Here is an 18,625-nt window from a genome sequence, read left to right on the forward strand (position 1 = left end):
ATTACATAACTTTAATAATATAGGTAACATCAATACAAACATAACATTAATACAATCGTTATCTAATACATTAATATTAAATGTAACTCAATTTTAATATTTTATTTAATTTTAATAAATTAATTTATCAAATTAATAAATGTGTTACAATAAACTAACTATGAACAATACTTTGACACCATTAATTATCATCATTTAATATTAATCTTAACATTTACAAATTGACTTTTAAAAGCAAGAGTGGTATCCGTCCATTAGTTACACACAATAACACTACACACTACACTGCAAATTTAATCTGTCATCCTTTTAGGAATGGCTGCTGAATAGTTTTATTTGAGTTAAGGGCGCCCTCTGGTGTACAGTTATAATTCAACTACAGAACAATTTCACACATTTAGACATTAAAAATAATCACAGGCATCACAGTTTTTTATAACAGTCTAGTCTATTTGTGTTTAATCTCTGGGTCATTTTCAGTAACACTTTGTGTGATACCACTGATATAGACCACTTTGCAAGATGTAAAAACAGGTCCGAAAGCACTTCAAGGGTCAATTTTTATGTATTTATTATTTGTATTTTTTTATCTTACATAAATAATTAAATCTTAAAGATATTTGTTTAACATTTTAAATCAGTTATAAATATTCAGTTGGATGTATTTTGTTCAAACGTTTGTGTAGCGTTAAAGAACTGAAACTTGAAGTTCTTCTGGACCATCATTGAACCAACGTTGTTTACATCATTCGAAGAGGTCTATACAGAGAATCATATCACATATTTGATTTAAAAACCTGTCATCTATTATCCTGTCTGATTTACTGGAATTTCCATAGGAAACAGCAGAAATGTCCTTTCCTTGATCAAAGAAGCTTTGAGGCATGCATGGAAGTAAGATGACACAGTGAGTGCATTCATTTATTTCTATATTTTCCTTTAGTCATTAGGTAATTAATTCATGAGCTGTAACTTTGTTTGTTGCTCTTGTAATAAATTCAGATGTACGTCACTGGTTGTGGTTTAGTGGGAGCCACATGAGCACACCTCTGGTATTGCTTTAAATGTAGGGAGAGTTCATAGGTTTTGTTGGAATCAAATGATTAATTAGAACGGTCTGAAAGCTCCATTTTCACACTGACTGCCCGTTCAAGTAGTATATAAAACCAGCAAACAAAGAATACGTCATTCACAGAAATAAATAAGCAGAAAAATTGTGTTTACACTGGCCCCTATTTTTAAAAGAAACATCAGCATGCGCCCTCTGGACTGAACATTAATTTTTACATGAAAGAACCAAATGTACCACAATAGTGAAAATGATTAGTACACAGTTAGAGAGTACTGCATGAGACACTGTATCCCCAGAGCCGGCGCCAGCGGAGCGCTGAAGAGGGGGCGTATGAAATATGAGAGGGGGCGATCACGTGATACATGGTAATCCCAGCTAGAAAATACATGATAGGTTCCTAATTTATGTCACATAGTAATCAAACATGTCCCTACTACAATCACAAGAAATAAACCTAGTGAGCAATTTTCAGACGACAAAGCACGTTTGTCTTTTAATCTTACAACATAAAATAAAAACATATCTTAGACATATATATATATATATATATATTAATACATCTATTGCATAACAGAAATAAACAGGTCTAGTTGGATCTCATAAAGTGAAACAAGGAGGAGGCTCAGTTATGTTTTGTTGATGCTTTGCTGCATCTGTCACAGGGTGCCTTAAATCTGTGCAGGGCACAATGAAATCTCAAGACTATCAAGGCATTCTGGAGCGAAACGTACTGCCCAGTGTCAGAAAGCGCTGTCTCAGTCGCAGGTCATGGGTCCTCCAACAGGATAATGACACAGCTAAAATCACCCAAGAATGGATAAGAACAAAACATTGGACCTTTCTGAAGTGGCCTTCTGTGAGTCCTGATCTGAATCCTATCAAACATCTATGGAAAGAGCTGAAACTTGCAGTCTGGAGATGGCACCCATCAAACCTGAGACAGCTGGAGCAGTTTGCTCAGGAAGAGTGGGCCAAACTACCTGTTAACAGGTGCAGAAGTCTCATAATGAGCTACAGAAAACGTTTGCTTGCAGTGATTGCCTCTAAAGGTTGTGCAACAAAATATTAGGTTAGGGGGCCCATCGTTTTTGTCTGTGACATTTTCATTTGTTTTATTATTTACAATATTATATTCAATAAAAAATCAAAAGCAAAGTGTGATTTCTATTAAATATGGAATAAACAATGGTGGATTCCAATTACTTTAGTCAGTTTCGAGTTATTTCAAAGAAAATTGTGCATTCTTGTTTTTTGTGGAGGGGTACCAACAAATTTGAGCACGTCTGTATATAATGTGTGTATATATACTGTATATAGCCTGGATTTTTATTAACGTTTCATGTGTTTTGTCATGCTGTCAGTCTTTCACACTCCTGTTGGATGACCTTGTCTCTCCTGAGGTTTGATTTTGTTGAAATGGCCACAATACATTTAGAAATGCTGATTTTTTCCGTAGCTATATGTAACGAGGAAGGCGGGATGAGAGCCGTGGGGCAATGAGGCGGGGCCGGTGGCGTGAGTGATAGTGGGAATCAGCTGTGCGCACACCAGTCCCGCATGTCTTACGGAGGAGATCGGGAGCATAAGAGGACGAGCGACATGACTACGGATGAGAGAGGACCGGGCCCGGACATGTGTTAAGTTTTATTTATGTTTGTGTGGCCGGCAGTTTACCGTGAGGTTGCTGTCGGCCCTTTTACTTCCGTGTTATTGTTTGTTTATTTTGATTAAAGTTTTTGAATGTTCGCCGGTTCCCACCTCCTTCCTTCCCTACTTTGAACTGTATTACATTGGTGCCGAAACCCGGGAGGAAGGAGAGACATGCTGTCGGAGAGCCCTCGTCGCTGAGGGGGATCGCGGTGCTGCGGAGTTCGGGCAGCGCGGACGAGGGATGTCCGCGAGAGGCTGCCCGAGGCGATGGTGCTGGAGCAAGTATGCGTCGGCTGGGATGGAGAGCTCACTGCCGTGCTCCTGGGCCGAGGTGGGGTGGCAGCCGTCCGGGAGGGAGCAGAGGAGTCCTCGCCGTTGGCCGTGGGCCGGAGCCTGCTGCCGTCCGCCGTGAAGGGGAGGAGCAGGAGACGGGAGACTCGCTGCCGGCTGCCCTCAGCCAGAGGAGCCATCGCTGGCCGCCAGGGGGCGGAGGAGGATCGAGCCGTCCACCGAGCATCCAGTACCACCGCATGGCACCGCGAGGACGAGCGACAGTGTGTCGGGGAACCGGACCAGATTTTTTTTTGTTTGTTTTCCTCTCTCCCCTCTCTCGTTGCTGTCGCTCTGTGTGCTTCCGTCTCCTTTTCTCTCGTCTCGTCTGTCCATACCCCCAGGCGCTGGGGCCGCCGAGACAGGGGGGCAGTAGAGCACAGTCTCGTGGGTACCCCCCGGCCTGTGAGGGGCGATGGGGGTATGTGACGAGGGAGGCGGGACGAGAGCCGTGAGAGAACAAAGCAAGGCCGGTGGCGCGAGTGATAATGAGTGTCAGCTGTGCGTTACACCGGTCTCGCATCTCTCACGGAGGAGCTCCGGAAGCATAAGAGGAGGAGCGACAGGAAGGCACGACGAGAGAGGACCAGGCCTGGACATTGTTAAGCTTTAGTTTTACCTTTTACTTTCCTTTCCTGTCCCGCCTTCCTCGTTACACTACATGAACCTGAAAAAATGTCAACTGTGATTTTGCTACTTGAATCATTCTTTGAATAAACATCAGTAGTTTAGTTAAAATTGAGGAATTTAAACCTTTATTTTCCAATGTGATATCTGGTCTGTTATAAATAAAAGGAACTCTCAAACCTTTAAATAGGATATATGTAAGGAATAATTGACGACGGGCCGTTCAATTATCGAAAGTTAATGCACACCCGAGGTGTAACGGCTACTCCGCTTCGCGTCGTGGCCGCATTACCACCTCGGGGTGTGCATTAACTTTCGATAATTGAACGGACCGGAGTCAATTATTCTGCTTATACCACGGTCACAACACCACAAGACGTTGTTCCGATACCACAAGACGTTGTTACGATGTTTTATCTCAAGATATTTGTATGGTATTTGTCCCGGAATGCACTTGCTGGTAGGACTAATTTCTTACGCTTCTCATCTGAAGGCGTTGCTTGAGCTGCATATGCAGTTTTCCGAGAGCGAGAGGAAGACAGACAGTGCACGTGCGCGTGCACAAGCGTTTGCTTCACTGAGAGTGTAAAGACAAGTATCTATATTTGATTTGTTTTCGTCGTATTTAACACCCCTGTCGTATAAGAAAAGTATTAAGAGAAAAAAGTGACATGGAGGTTTCTGCGCCAGCTGCGGTTCTCTCAGTGGCATAGAAAGCTTCCTGCTGTGTGTTTTAATTCCCGTTTACCCATTCCACAGACGAATTTAAGATGTTGTTGTTGTTGTTATTTTTGTGCTTCGTGTTTTATCTTTAACCCGCTGATTGTGTCATGTAGTTTGCCCGTTACCTTTGATATATGCTTTAGTTTTTCGTCTGAACAGTCCTGTACAGTGCTCTCGCCATTGTTGTTCAAATGTTCATGCTGTCCATAAATATTAATAGTTATTTCTTCTCAGACAATGGAATTTGCCTGTCACTTTGTCTGTTGTTAAATACATATTCACTGGTGGACAGTAGGCTAAACTTGGCGAAGTGATATGGAACTGTAATGCGGTCAGCAGACCTGGAACACCTTCATAGGTGTGCGTTTAACTGAAAAATAATGCACACCCGTCGAACGTTCGTCAGCCAATCAGAATGAAGCATTCAACAGCCCCGTGGTATAAATAAAAAATAAAGGCAAGCACTTTAAAATAAAGTTGCTTTTGTTAACAAGTAAATAGTTGACATGAGCTAACAATAAGCAATACTTCAACAGCATTGATTAATTCATGTTAATTTTGGCATTTATTCATTTTTTTTTTTTAAAGCTGTAACTACTAACATTAGTGCACAATGAATTAATATGATCAATTGTATTGGCATTAACTAACATCAACAAAGATTAAGAAATGCAGAAAAACTAAAGTGCTCATTGTCAGTTCATGTTAGCTAATGCATTAACTAACGGTAACAAATACATTCTTATTGTAAAATGTTACCAAATAAAGTTGTATAAATTATTCTACAATAAAACCATAAAACATCTTTTTTTTAAAGATACGGTGGAAAGAAATTGTTGGGATTTTTTCTGAGTGATTTTTTTCCAGCTGATAAACGAAAAAACATTGACAGCCAATCAAAATTCATTCGCATTTATAGGACTTGCACATTTAAAATGTAAAACTACAGTGTGCGAGTTTTGAAAAAAGAACGTTCTTGTTCACTAGTGTGTATGAAACCAGTTATTGTTACAGTTATCTTTATTATTGGTGTGAACAGGCCTTTAGTCACTTCCATTTATGTGAAAAGTCTGCTTGCTCTTATACAATTGCAACCTAAATCTCATTAAGCGAATACCTCGTCTCAATCCTCAGATTGTGAGCCTGTCAGATTGTCTCTTGTGGCCGCTGGCTCCACCAGACGCTCGTATGAGACCACCATCATAATCTGTGAATCGTTCACAAGAGAAGTGTAACTACAGAGTGGTATAAAATTGAAAGTACTCCTAATTGAATTTTCATACGTTCTCATTTACTCGCTACTAGATCCAAATGTGCACACTCACAGTGAGAAGTACAAGTAGACCCATCATCACCCCAAGCATCACATAAAGGTTAGAGGTCAGACCTCCCGCCCAGAGAGGACCAAAAATGGTGGCCAGTCCACCGACAGAACGCCGGATTCCCTGACTGAATCCTGACAACCAACAAAGGCAAAAGCACTTACTGGGGATCATCTCCACAAACTTTAAAATAAATCATCAAAGTAATCAGTAATAGCAAACATAAGTAAAACATTTAGGACAGGAAGATCATCAGATAGACAGATATACATATAAAGACAGATAGTTCATTTTTACTCTTTTTATGTTCTTCGGACTGACCTTGTGTCTTCTCTGATGTTATTTTGGAGAAGAGAGATACCTGTGCGACCGCCACAAAAGGGAGGCCCAGGACCTGAAGGAAAACCCCAATGATAAACTCTGCCAGCTGCCACGCAAATCCACCTAAAACAACAAAAAAAAGCTTTTGAGGCATGTTACAGCTCGCAACCATAACATTGTCTGTTGTATGTTCTTACCCAGGGGATTAGCCAAAAATATAAGGCACCAGACGCAGGAAATATTGCAGAGGATGAGACCGACGGCCAGCACAACTCGCTCTGCCACGCGCTTACTTAACCAGCGCACAAACAGGAAGCCGGCGATCACCTCTACGCCACACATGCAGTACATGATGCTGTTCTCCAGTTCGCCAAAGTTAAAAAACTTCTGCGTCATAGGAGTCACCATAGTCTGCGGAGATGTTACTAAACATTTTAGTACACTTAATAAACCATAGTCCTGTAGCTCAACTTGTATGACATTCACAACATCAGGATCATGAGTTTGATTTCTATGTAATCCACCTAGTTACAGAAATGTATAGCTTGAATGCACTGTAAACTGCTTTAGATAAAAGTGTCTGTCCAATGAATAGATGGGGCCATTTCTCAATATGCGTCCTTGTCTGTACTTGTGTCCTTGTGGACTTGTGAAACGTCATCAGAAGCAGCCCAAGTACTTTTCCAAATCAAAGTTCACATCTAGCCAAGTACAGTTCAAATCCCTGGATGTGTTCTTGCTCCACCGCTTTTATCGAGGTTGCATAGGGAGGTGACTTGTGCGGACATGATACGGGCCATAACCCAGAATTCAGTTAATTTCAGTTTCCTTTTTTTCTGTGTCTAATTTTTCCTCGTAAGGTCCAACACTTTCCCACCACCGTCTTTCCCGCTTTTTTTATTTGAATTGAAAACGAGAAGAGTCCGTTGTTTGATATTCAATTTTATTTCAAACGAAATTAATATAATCAGAGTAGGCAAAACTTGCCTGAAACACATATTAATGTTTAATAGTTTTAAAATACAAAAGAGGCAGCTGTATAATATCGTATTACACACGTTTTGCTAATTACATTTAATATGTACATTAAAAATAAAAAACGAAAAGATATACAATGATGCTGATTGAAGCATGAGGTGCTGAGCTGCGCTATCAAGTACGCTGCTCTTCCATTTGTAAAATAACTGCACTTGCCTCCTTGTGTCTTTGGGAGTTCATTCTTCTGAGTCGAACTTGCCAAGTCCGATCTTGTAAGGACGCAAGTCTGGACTCTGCGAACTTGGTATTGAGAAACGGCCAGGGACTTTAAACAACAGCCATGGATGGAACAGCAACGGTGTCATTGTATTGCGCATGCGTGAATTTAAAGGGACAGTTCATCCCCCCAAAAAAGCCTGTCATCATTAATTCACCCTCCAGTTGTTCCAAGTCTGTATACATTTCTTTGAACACAGAGAAAGTTATTTGGAAGAATGCTTGTAACCAAACAGTTCTTGGCCACCATTGACTACCATAGTAGGAAAAATGACAATGTGCGCCAGCACTGTTTGCTTTCCTACATTCTTCAAAACATCTTATTTTGTGTTCAACAGAACAAAGACATTTATAAAGCAATTTTTCCTACTATGGTAGTCAATGGTGGCCAAGAACTGTTTGGTTACAAGCATTCTTCCAAGTATCTTTCTCTGTGTTCATCAGAACAAAGACATTTATACAGATTTGGAACAACTTGAGGGGGAGTAAATGATGACAGAATTTTCATTTTTTGGTGAACTGTTCCTTTAAGTGTACTGTAACTGTCTACAACGGGAGAATAGAGGGTTTGCTGTAGTGGTTATTACATTACGTGACAGATTAGGCAAATAAATGTAATAGGGGTGTAACGATACACTCAGCTCACGATTCGGTACATATCTCGATGCTGGGTTCACGATACGAAACACATCTCTATATTTTGAACAAAATTCAAAAATGAAACTGAAATTCAAATAACATTATTTTCAAAATATTAACAATTTCAGTAACTTATTTTGTTGTACATACAATTTAATAAAGAATTTTAACATTTTAAGGCTCTGTCAAGCCAACATACTGATCTTGTATCTAAGCTTATTATTCTAGAGACAAGGGGGTGGGCTCATTTTACTCAGGCAACCAATCAGTATCCCAGGAACTTCCTTAAGCTACGAAGCCACGCCCATAGCAACCATTTACAGCAACCATTTACAGCAACCGCTCCCATAGACTCCCATTATAAAAAGTCCATATGGATATCTTTGCAACACAGTGGAGTAGAGACAAGGGGATGGGCTCATTTGACTCAGGCAACCAATCAGTGTAACAGGATCATCATAAAGCTATTAAGCCACGCCCATAGCAACCATTTACAGCAACCTAGCAACCACTCCCATAGACTCCCATTATAAAAAGTCCAGATGGATATCTTTGCAACTCAGTGTCGTAAAGACAAGGGGGTGGGCTCACTTGACTCAGGCAACCAATCAGTATCCCTGAAACTTCATTAAGCTACGAAGCCACGCCCATAGCAACAAAACATGTTAACTTAGCAACCATTTAACAAGACCTATAACTCTGCATCAGAACATCGTACAGACATGGGGGTTGGTTTGTTTCACTTGGTACTTGAAGCAGTATCAATTGGCTTCTGCTAAGCCACGCCCATAGCAACCAAACAGGTTAGCCTAGCAACCGTTTAGCAATACCTATATCTCTGCATCAGAACATCGTAGAGACATGGGGATTGGTTCGTTTCACTCATAGCTTAGAGTATCATCAAATGGCAGATGCTAAGCCACGCCCATAGCAACCAAATAGGTTAGCCTAGCAACCGTTTTGCAATACCTATATCTCTGCATCAGAACATCTTAGAGAAATAGGGTTCGGTTCGTTTCACTTATGGCTTGGAGTATTATCAATTACCAGCTACCAGGCCACGCCCATAGCAACCAAACACATGACCTTAGCAACCGTTTAGCAGGACCAATATCTCTGCTTTAGAACATTGTAGAGACATGGGGTTGGCTCGCTTCACTTGTGGCTCAAAGTATTATCAGTTGCCAGCTGGCAAAGCCACGCCCATAGCAACCAAACCCATGACCTTAGCAACCGTTTAGCCAGACCTACAGTATATCTCTGCATCAGAACAATGAGAACAAAGTTTTATGATAAGTTTAATCGATAAAACCTTTCAAACTATTTCAAACTCTTCAGGACAGGCTTTGTCAAGCCAACATAAAGTTTGTACTCGGACTTTACTTTCTAGTTATTCTTCTTCTTTTGATCCCCAGAATTTCTGACTGCTACTCCTCCTAGAGCTTTCAAACTACATCCACCAAACTTTCCACAAACCTTCAGTCTGGTCTGACTTGAGTTGCTATATCTTTTCTAACTGATCCGGGTTCTGGTTTTCGAAAACTGGACTCTCAAAACCACCTAATTTCCCATAGACTTAACATTGCAACAAACTTGGACGGCTCATAACTCAAAGCGAGGATGTCGTAGAAACTTGCGAGTTACCACGTTTGAAGAAGCTGGCAGGCTCTGTAAGAACTTACCTCACAATGGGGTGTAAGTTGTACCCCTGGGGTGTAAGAGCCCCCCAAAATTCCCCATTGACTTATAATCGAACAGGAAACATGCCCATATAAGGCGTCATAACTGTCCCATGTTGAATAACTTCGCAGTACAACCACTTGGAGACAAGTTGGTGGGCTCATTTTACTCAGGCAACCAATCAGTATCCCAGGAACTTACTTAAGCTACGAAGCCACGCCCATAGCAACCATTTACAGCAACCTAGCAACCACTCCCATAGACTCCCATTATAAAAAGTCCAGATGGATATCTTTGCAACACAGTGTCATAGAGACAAGGGGGTGGGCTCATTTGGCTCAGGCAACCAATCAGTATCCCTGAAACTGAATTAAGCTACGAAGCCACGCCCATAGCAACAAAACTTGTTTGCCTAGCAACCATTTAACAAGACCTATAACTCTGCATCAGAACATCGTAGAGACATGGGGGTTGGTCTGTTTCACTTAGGACTTGAAGCATCATCAATTGCCTTCTGCTAAGCCACGCCTATAGCAACCAAACAGGTTAACCTAGCAACGATTTAGCAATACCTATATCTCTGCATCAGAACATCGTAGAGACACGGGGGTGGGTTCGTTTCACTCATAGCTTAGAGTATCATCAACTGACATATGCTAAGCCACGCCCATAGCAACCAAACAGGTTAGCCTAGCAATCGTTTAGCAAAACCTATATCTCTTCATCAGAACATCGTAGAGACATGGGGATTGGTTTGTTTCACTCATAGCTTAGAGTATCATCAAATGGCAGATGCTAAGCCACGCCCATAGCAACCAAACAGGTTAGCCTAGCAACCATTTTGCAATACCTATATCTCTGCATCAGAACATCTTGGAATTAAATTAAACCTGGTCATTACCTTTATTTTTCAGAAAAGTTGAGTAACTACTGGATATGCATTGTTGTAACACAGCGTATATTAGACCATGAACGACATGTAGCAGTTCATTCAGTCTCATTTTGACTTAATTGACTCGTTCGTTCAGTGAAGGGCGTGTTCATTCAGTACATTCAACCAATGAAACGCTCTGACAGAGCTCACGCTCAAGAGCTATTGGCTCGTGTCTCTTTGAAGTTGCGCTGTCTTTGCTTGAGACAGTAATGAATGAGAAAAATCTTTCAAAAAGACATATTACATAAACTGCATTACATTTCTTCAATCATGCAGATCACATACTTGTTTTTTAGCATGTCATTCGATCTTTTAATATACAGTAGGGCTGCAGCTATCGATTATTTTAGTAATTGAGTATTCTGCTGATTTTTCCATCGATTAATCTGGTATTCGGATAATAAGTACTTTTTCTTTATTAAAGAGCAACTCTAAATATTCAAGAGAAAATAAGACTGTTCTCTTAAAATGAACAACTAATTTGTTTCCATCGATTAAAGTGAAAAAAAATCTTCTGACTGATTTTTTTCAGGCCAAGTCATATTCCTTTAACAGACCTTTTTCCTTTTTACAAACCAATAGCGTTTTAAAGGGAGATGTTTTGAACACCTTTACGCAGTATTGCCAGTTTGCGTATTTTAAAAGCTATTTTTAATGTAAAAAAATATACTTACCTAGACAAATAATCAACCATCTATAACTTTTCAGTGCATTTTTTAATTTATCTTATACGACCAAACAATGTTTTCGGAAACTCTTAATAATTAACAGAAAAAAGAACAAAATAAAAGCACCACTTAAGACCAAAAATTTTGTTTGCATTTGTCTCCAGAGTGCTTTTCACTTTTTCTGCCTTCAGAAACCATATTCCTGAAGCTTGGCTACACCTGACACCCGTTTCAGTGTTTGACTAGCTACAGTGACTAGTTACAGTGTTTGACTAGCTTTCCCAAGGCGACCGTTAAGAAGGTAGCCTATCACTTTAACATTTCCATGGCGACGCAGCACTGCGTATCTGCGTATATGCGTATATGTGACACACCGCAGAGCCACAGCAGCTGTATGACTGATGCATTGCTTTTACATTCTTTTACTCAAAAAAAATTCACAAACTGTTAACTATGTCATGAAATATCTGACATTCCGATTGTCAAATATGTGCATGTGAATGTGTTTTGTTGTTTAAACACTTTTATAATGATCGCGTTAGTTGAGCTATAAGCGGGCGCCGCCGTGTTTGTTTCTGCCGCAGTCTGAGATCTGTCGGATTTACATCACGTGAATTCATCCACTTCTCTTAAAAAACACAAACGTAAGTGCCTGGTGAACTGGTAGAAGAATTGAGTGATCTTAACAATTGCTTACATTGCAGATCCTTTGTCTGGTGTGAATAAAACACATCCGTCAAATTACATTTGAGTAGATTGTTATTGCCGCTATATAGACAATCTCTAAATGTAGTTTGTGCTTGTAGGCATGTGTATATGTCTGAAGCCTAAATTAAACATTAACGTTATGTGGTTGAAAGCACTGCGTAGTTGTGATATGTAACTGAGTCTGTCTCTGGCTCAGTGCCAGCCAAAGCGCGTAATGTTCTAATCACACCCGTGTGATCGTACACGTCAAAGGGTTAACAACATTATGAAAAGTGAATTTAAGACATTAAGGACAGGCTGGAACTCTGCAATTGACGGAAATCCGTCGTAGACTAGTGATGGGTCGTTCTTGAACGATTCGTTCATTTTGAACGAATCTTTAATGTGACTCGGGAAGAACGAGTCGTCTTAGGGAGTGATTCGTTCAGTCGTGCATGCGCATTGCACAACATTCTATGGGTCCTGTACTGGAATTCAAGAAGAACGATTCAAACCCGAAGACTCGAGAGGTGAACTAATCAATTCTCTTTCCGGCTCTGACTGCATTGGTTTAGCTTACGACGCTGTCACGTGATGAACGAAGGAGTCAAACCTGAGGACTTGTCAGATAAGAGGTGTGGTGAGCTAATCATAGACTAAAGACCCAGGTAAACAATGAATTAATCTTTTCTGTTTCTTATAGCATTATAGTTTTGTATTGTTTGTAATGTGATCAACGTTTTCATAAGTCGTAGATGTGTTAGGAAAGTAACATGTAACATTTTAATTATATTTTGCTAAAATGAACGAAATGAACGATATGACTCGAAAAAAGATTCGTTCATTTTGCTGAACAAGACTCAAAGATCCCAGTCAGTAAAATGATCCGAACTTCCCATCACTATCGTAGACTCGCTGCAATTAACGGAAATCCGTCGTAGCGACGGAGAACTTTAATCCATGTGTTTCCTTTTTAGAAAAATTTACATTTATTGCTGAAATTGCATACATTAATATCTGTGAAAACTAAACCCATTTAGTACATTCCATTGCCATATTACATTCAAAATGCAATATAGGCCTAATACAAATGTATAAATAAGAAACATTAATAAAAATAGAAAGAATAATTTCAAAGGTAAACAACTAACTTCAGCTTATGCATGATGCATTTAGTTTATCTAAATTAGTTTTAGTTTCTTTTTACTATTAAATAGTAATATATTTGTCCACATAAAAATACAGAGTTAACCGGACTTTTATTTTGGCAGGTCGTCGGAAGACGCTTATTTTTTAGTGTGTTAGCTTCACTCAGTAAAATGTTCTGAAATAAACTCTCAGAGCAACTCTGGAGATGAAGTTCATGTGTTCATGTCCTCATAAAGAGCAGACGCAGACAAATTCATGAGCATCACACGTGTAGCACGTTACACTGTGCAGTTCATTCAATCAGACACGCAGAACAGACAGATGGCATGTGTAAATAACATGATTCGGCATCCACTAACGTTAGTCCGCATCTAGTTTGATGGCCGGAAAAAAGTTTCACTTGCAAAATAGACTAAACCTAAGTAAAATAGCAGTTCACCATTTCAATAAGCTATCATTTATTAATCAGCATGAGAAATACGTGTGAACAGACTAAACCGGCAACCGGCAATCAGGTTGCCGGTTCGATTCCCAGGGCCAGCGGGTAACAACTGAGGTGCCCTTGAGCAAGGCACCTTACCCCTACTTGCTCCCCGGGCGCTGCAGTGATAGCTGCCCACTGCTCCGGGGGTACGTGTGTTCACTACTCTCTGGATGGGTTAAATGCAGAGGTCAAATTTCGTTGCCTTGTACTTGTACATGTGCAATGACAATAAATTGAATCTAAAATCTAAATCATCTAAAAATGCGTGTGTCTCGCGGTGAATGCGTGTTTTAACGGCGATTGTGAAGGAAAATATGACGCTTTGTAAACCACTTGAAGACACAGATTGTGTCTTGTGCTTCTCTCTCTACTGCATATGTGAGATAAGCACACGTGACGTGCTGGCGCATAGTAGGTAGCGTCTTGACTGCTGAATGAATAGAAATAAACATATTGTAAAATATCCCCATCTCTCTACAATGCGCATCGTAACATTTTTGCATCGCGAAATATCGTAATACGAAGTATCATTACACCCCTAAAATGTAATGTTTAATGGCATGTGATGCTGTAATTTTAACAGTATTTCATTCTATCGTTAGTCTTTTAATGTAATCTGTGTTGATATGTTTTAAACGCAAGCTAATGCTAACTTTCCGTCTGTAAATGGGTGTGTCTACGGTTGGAAACAACACTCCAGGAGAGCTGACCTAAACTTTTGATTTGCTTTAGCCAAGGCGGTTTAACCCCCTACTTTCAGTCGCAGTAACCATTCCATTTACAGCTGTTGCTTAAAGTCCCTAATATAAATTTAATGTAACAAATGTAATGTGTGTGTACTCGCCTCTAGAGCGGTCTGATTAAACAGTGTAATAAATTGAGCTGCCAACAGAACCACCACCTCCTCTCTGAGAAACTCTGCCGATAGAAACAATGTTATAACACACAAATACTGAAGATATGAAACAATGCCATTACTCACACAGACTGTACAAAAATACGAAATGAGGTATTAAAGAGTACATTCCTCGAGATCATAAAAAATACATTTTATGAAGTGTTTAATTTTGCCGTGTTTGAATGTAAGCAATCTGCCAAGTTGTAAATCCGAAGGTGAACGAATAACAAAGTTATTAGCTTATAAAAAAGGTAATCGACTCTGAATCACGCGAACAAGCCATGACCTGTCCGAATCTTTAACCACAATGTACCTACGTCACTAGAAAAATCCCCGCCTACTGACTGCGAAAACTTAACTCTCTCCTCCCCAAACACTGTACTAGCTCGTTCGTGACGTGTGCATCATGTCTAAGAGAAGCTGTGTTCTATGTAGTGAAACTAAGTCAGTCTTATTTTCACTACCAAAGGAAGAACTTCTGAGGAAAAAATGGTTACTATTTATTTTTCAAACGACACCAAAGGAGTATAAACCGAACATTTTACTTTGCGCGCGTCATTTTACCGAAGATTGCTTCATCAATCTTGGCGCCTTTACTGCAGGATACATTAAACGTCTTTCCTTAAAAGATGTTGCAATACCAATTTTATTTGGACCTGTAAGCTCCACCGAATCACAACCTGTAAGTGTGACTCTTTATTTTTGTCTTTACTTAAAATTAAATTTGTGTGACGTTATCTCATGTCTGTGTTTAGCTAACGTTACCGTTATTTTTGGGGTTGTTACTGTTTGTTTACCTAACGTTAGCTATAAACTCGTTGCGCTAATGTAAGTGTTCAACCATATTAACTCGCAAAGTCTTTATTTCAAGAACTGCGTGGTGTACTATAGTTATAATAACATCTGAAGATACGAACACCGTACACGGTATGCCGTGATAACTAACTGTTACAAGAGAAGTGTCTAAAACAGTCCTTTTTCTTACTGGCATCTGTATAAGGATTAAAGAATGATTCGTCAGACTCGGGCTCGAACTGGTAAGGTAAAATCGACGCCATCTCTCTCTATACACTGTTAATATCCAACCACCTGCAAACCGTAATACAGCAGTAATGATAGGCGGTCCATTTGCGACACATGCTGAACGCGTTTGACCAATCACAGCAGACTAGACCATTTGACCAATCACAGCAGACTAGACCATCTGACCAATCACAGCAGACTACACTATCTGACCAATCAGATCAGACTACGCTGGCGGAAAGGCGGAGATTACACAGATGAATCGCGGAACGAATCATTTGAGAGTCAGTCAAGAAGTAAGGTAATAAAAACTGCTTATTATTACGAAATAATAGTATTTTTACATCATGTATGTACATAAACTTGTTGTCGGACACTCCATAAACCAAAATAAGCCCTTAAAAATATTGAGGAATGTACTCTTTAACAGACTTTTAAAACCGGACATAAGGATTGGAGATTGCTGTTTATTACGGCTAAAAATGCCCACTTACACAGAGAAAAAAAAACATTTCTCGATGCTATGAACCTAATCAACTTTGCCGAATAAAGTTACTAGACCATTTCATCGGATGCGCACACAGTTAACTTCTGGTCTGTGTTTGGCTAGTGTCTAATGCTGGGTTCACACCAAACGTGAACAATCGTGTTCCACGCTCTTTATTACTCGCGGGAAAAGTTGAGTGACGCGATCTGACAAATAGTATGTAAAGTAACCTGCACGTTTAAAACACAGATGGCGAAAGGTAATGGCTACAGATTAATGCTTTAAATGTATACTATCTCGCATAACATTTCACGTTGTTTTGCAATAAACATAAAAATTCAGAACGCAAAGTGTAAAATAGATTTTCACATAATTTAAAGAAACTTCTTCACCATTGTGATGTCAGTCTAGTATCAATTTTATATTTAACCTTTCGTGTCACAAAAAAGGTGTTTTCAGCTTCACAAGTCACTCTCTTCTTGTCTAACACCGTGTCTACACCGGACGTGACAGACACGATGCGACATGACAACCTGCTTGTTCTCAATGGGTCGCGCCCTATCCAGTGTGGACAACATTTTAAATTATAATGTTTCGAATGCGTTTCGAATGCATTTCTAATGTCTTTTGTCGTATCGCGTAAGTTGGCGATTCTCATACAGATATGTAAGGGATAATGTACAGGCAGCTGGTTGTTATCGCAAAACCCATTTCCTTTGGGTTTTAAGGTAAGACACCAAGTTCAAATGCCAGGAATAGGCAATTGTTTTAATCATTTGTAATGTCATATATGTTATTGAAGGACATATTTATATTACATTTTTGTGTAATATTAAACTGTACCCTTCAAAATGATTTGCAGCATCTGGGTTACCATGTGTTATTAATTTTAAACGTTTCTTATCTGGGAATATCAGACCTAGGAATGTTGCGATTGGCCAATCAGAATCAAGTATTCCAGAGCATTGTGTAATAAGCGGTTATATGCACTACACTGATTTTTAAATTCAGTGAAATCAGATTAATCATATTAATTTTAACCCCTCTCACCTCTGCTGGCACTAAAGTTCTTGAAGGGACTTGTTTTCACTTCCAGAGGTGGAGGTGTGGGTGGAGGAGAAACATGGGTGGCTCTGATCTGGACACTGGTGACTGTGCCATATGACCCTGTGAGCTCATGAGGCCCAACTAATGGCTTGCTCGCTGCATTCTCTTCAACATCTTCCTCCACCTCTTCTTGTATGATCCCGTTTCCCTCATGTGTATCGTCTTGAGGAATGACATCCCAGTACATGAACATGACTACAAACTGGAGAAGGATCCACAGGAGGCACATGAATCCCTGAAACACAAGACACTTGTGTAACACCGTGTTACGAATGCTTTAAAAAGCTGGAAGAGCTGAGAACTTACCCCTGGAGATGTGTATTTGTTCACTACAAAGGGGCCCAACTGGAAGTTACAGAGCCTAAGAAAGATGTTAAATGCAGGACCTGGAAACGATACAAAAACAACAAATATAATGGCACCGTGACCAAGAAAGTAAAGACAATTATAGTGTAAAATACAATTCCATTTTGACGACGACTGTCTGAAAGTTTCACGAAATGAACTCAAAAGTAAATTCGAATACAGATATAATTTGATCATAATACAACTAATACTGATAGATATAAAGTTTAAAGGTACTGTATGTAAATGTTTGTTACTAAGATTATTTAGATGGATATAAAAAAATGCTCACAATACACAGCATTTCATTTTGAATAGTTTATTGAGTGCTTTGTTGTTTGTAAATCAAACATTTTGGGAACATTTTTATGCAGTATTTAAAAACGATTTACGTCGAATTTTGTTGTATTCATGGTTGGCTGAAAAACGGCAATCAACAAACAAAACTGACATAGCCTGATTCTTTTATCGCACTGACCGAGGAGCAGCCCGGCTTGCCGGCAGGCCATAACTGCAGCAAACACTGTGGATCGGTCGTCAGGCACAGTATTTCTAGTCAAGAAGCCAAAAATAGATGAACCAGCGCCAGTACCAATGCCTAGAACAGAACAACCCAGTTAAACTACTTAATCATCATATACATACAATCTTACAGTGACCAGATCCAAACCTTACCTGCAACTAGACGACTACAGAGCAATAACCATTTTGAATATCCCATAAAATACATGAAATTACCTTAAAAAAAAAAAAGAAACACACGCTGGATTAGACAGCGAAATGAGGCCCACCTACCTCAACAGGAGAAAGACTGTCAAGACAAACTTTAAAGGGGTCATATGGCGCGAATATGTGTTTTGGAGAGGAGAGGAGAGGAGAGGAGAGGAGAGGAGAGGAGAGGAGAGGAGAGGAGAGGGAAACACAGGTAATATATTATGCAGACTATACTGTAAATTTCTATATGGGGTAACAATAATTAATGCAAAATGTTACATTTAAAATAATATTAATAAGTACTAAATTCTAAAGCTGATGTCAGCGGCACCCCAGTGAGCAAAATGAGTGCAGCCAGTGTGCAAACAGTGGCGAGGAACCCAAAACTCCAGTGGAGAAAAGAAAAAAAAGGAGAACCCAGGCCCAGCCAGGGGAACCAGTTCTCCTCTGGCACTACTGCTGCATCTCTACAAGCTCGACAGTGCTTGCACAACTAGGCTAAATACACACA

The 18,625-nt window shown here is 39.8% G+C and overlaps 2 protein-coding genes across 7 annotated transcripts in view; one reads left to right on the plus strand and one right to left on the minus strand.

Moving 5' to 3' along the window:
• The window catches only part of LOC130548587 (uncharacterized), a 113,563-nt gene that overhangs the window by 54,329 nt on the left and 40,609 nt on the right, over nt 1-18,625 (plus strand). The gene's annotated exons all lie outside the window — the stretch shown is intronic.
• mfsd8l1 (major facilitator superfamily domain containing 8-like 1) overlaps nt 1-18,625 on the minus strand; it is a 42,023-nt gene that overhangs the window by 20,739 nt on the left and 2,659 nt on the right. Inside the window, exons 3-12 of one of the 6 annotated variants that reach the window (XM_057325430.1) lie at nt 18,076-18,138; nt 17,879-17,998; nt 17,362-17,441; nt 16,999-17,290; nt 14,385-14,458; nt 6,243-6,456; nt 6,046-6,168; nt 5,728-5,858; nt 5,520-5,609; nt 24-1,869 (exon numbers count right to left, since the gene is read on the minus strand). In XM_057325430.1, the coding sequence (XP_057181413.1) occupies nt 5,526-5,609; nt 5,728-5,858; nt 6,046-6,168; nt 6,243-6,456; nt 14,385-14,458; nt 16,999-17,290; nt 17,362-17,441; nt 17,879-17,998; nt 18,076-18,138 (1,181 nt within the window). In that variant the 3' untranslated portion in view covers nt 24-1,869; nt 5,520-5,525. The other 5 variants (XM_057325428.1, XM_057325427.1, XM_057325431.1 and 2 more) reach the window with 5 other exon arrangements.

The sequence above is a fragment of the Triplophysa rosa genome, linkage group LG25 (genome assembly GCF_024868665.1).
Source record: "Triplophysa rosa linkage group LG25, Trosa_1v2, whole genome shotgun sequence".
NCBI classification, from domain to species: Eukaryota; Metazoa; Chordata; class Actinopteri; order Cypriniformes; family Nemacheilidae; genus Triplophysa; species Triplophysa rosa.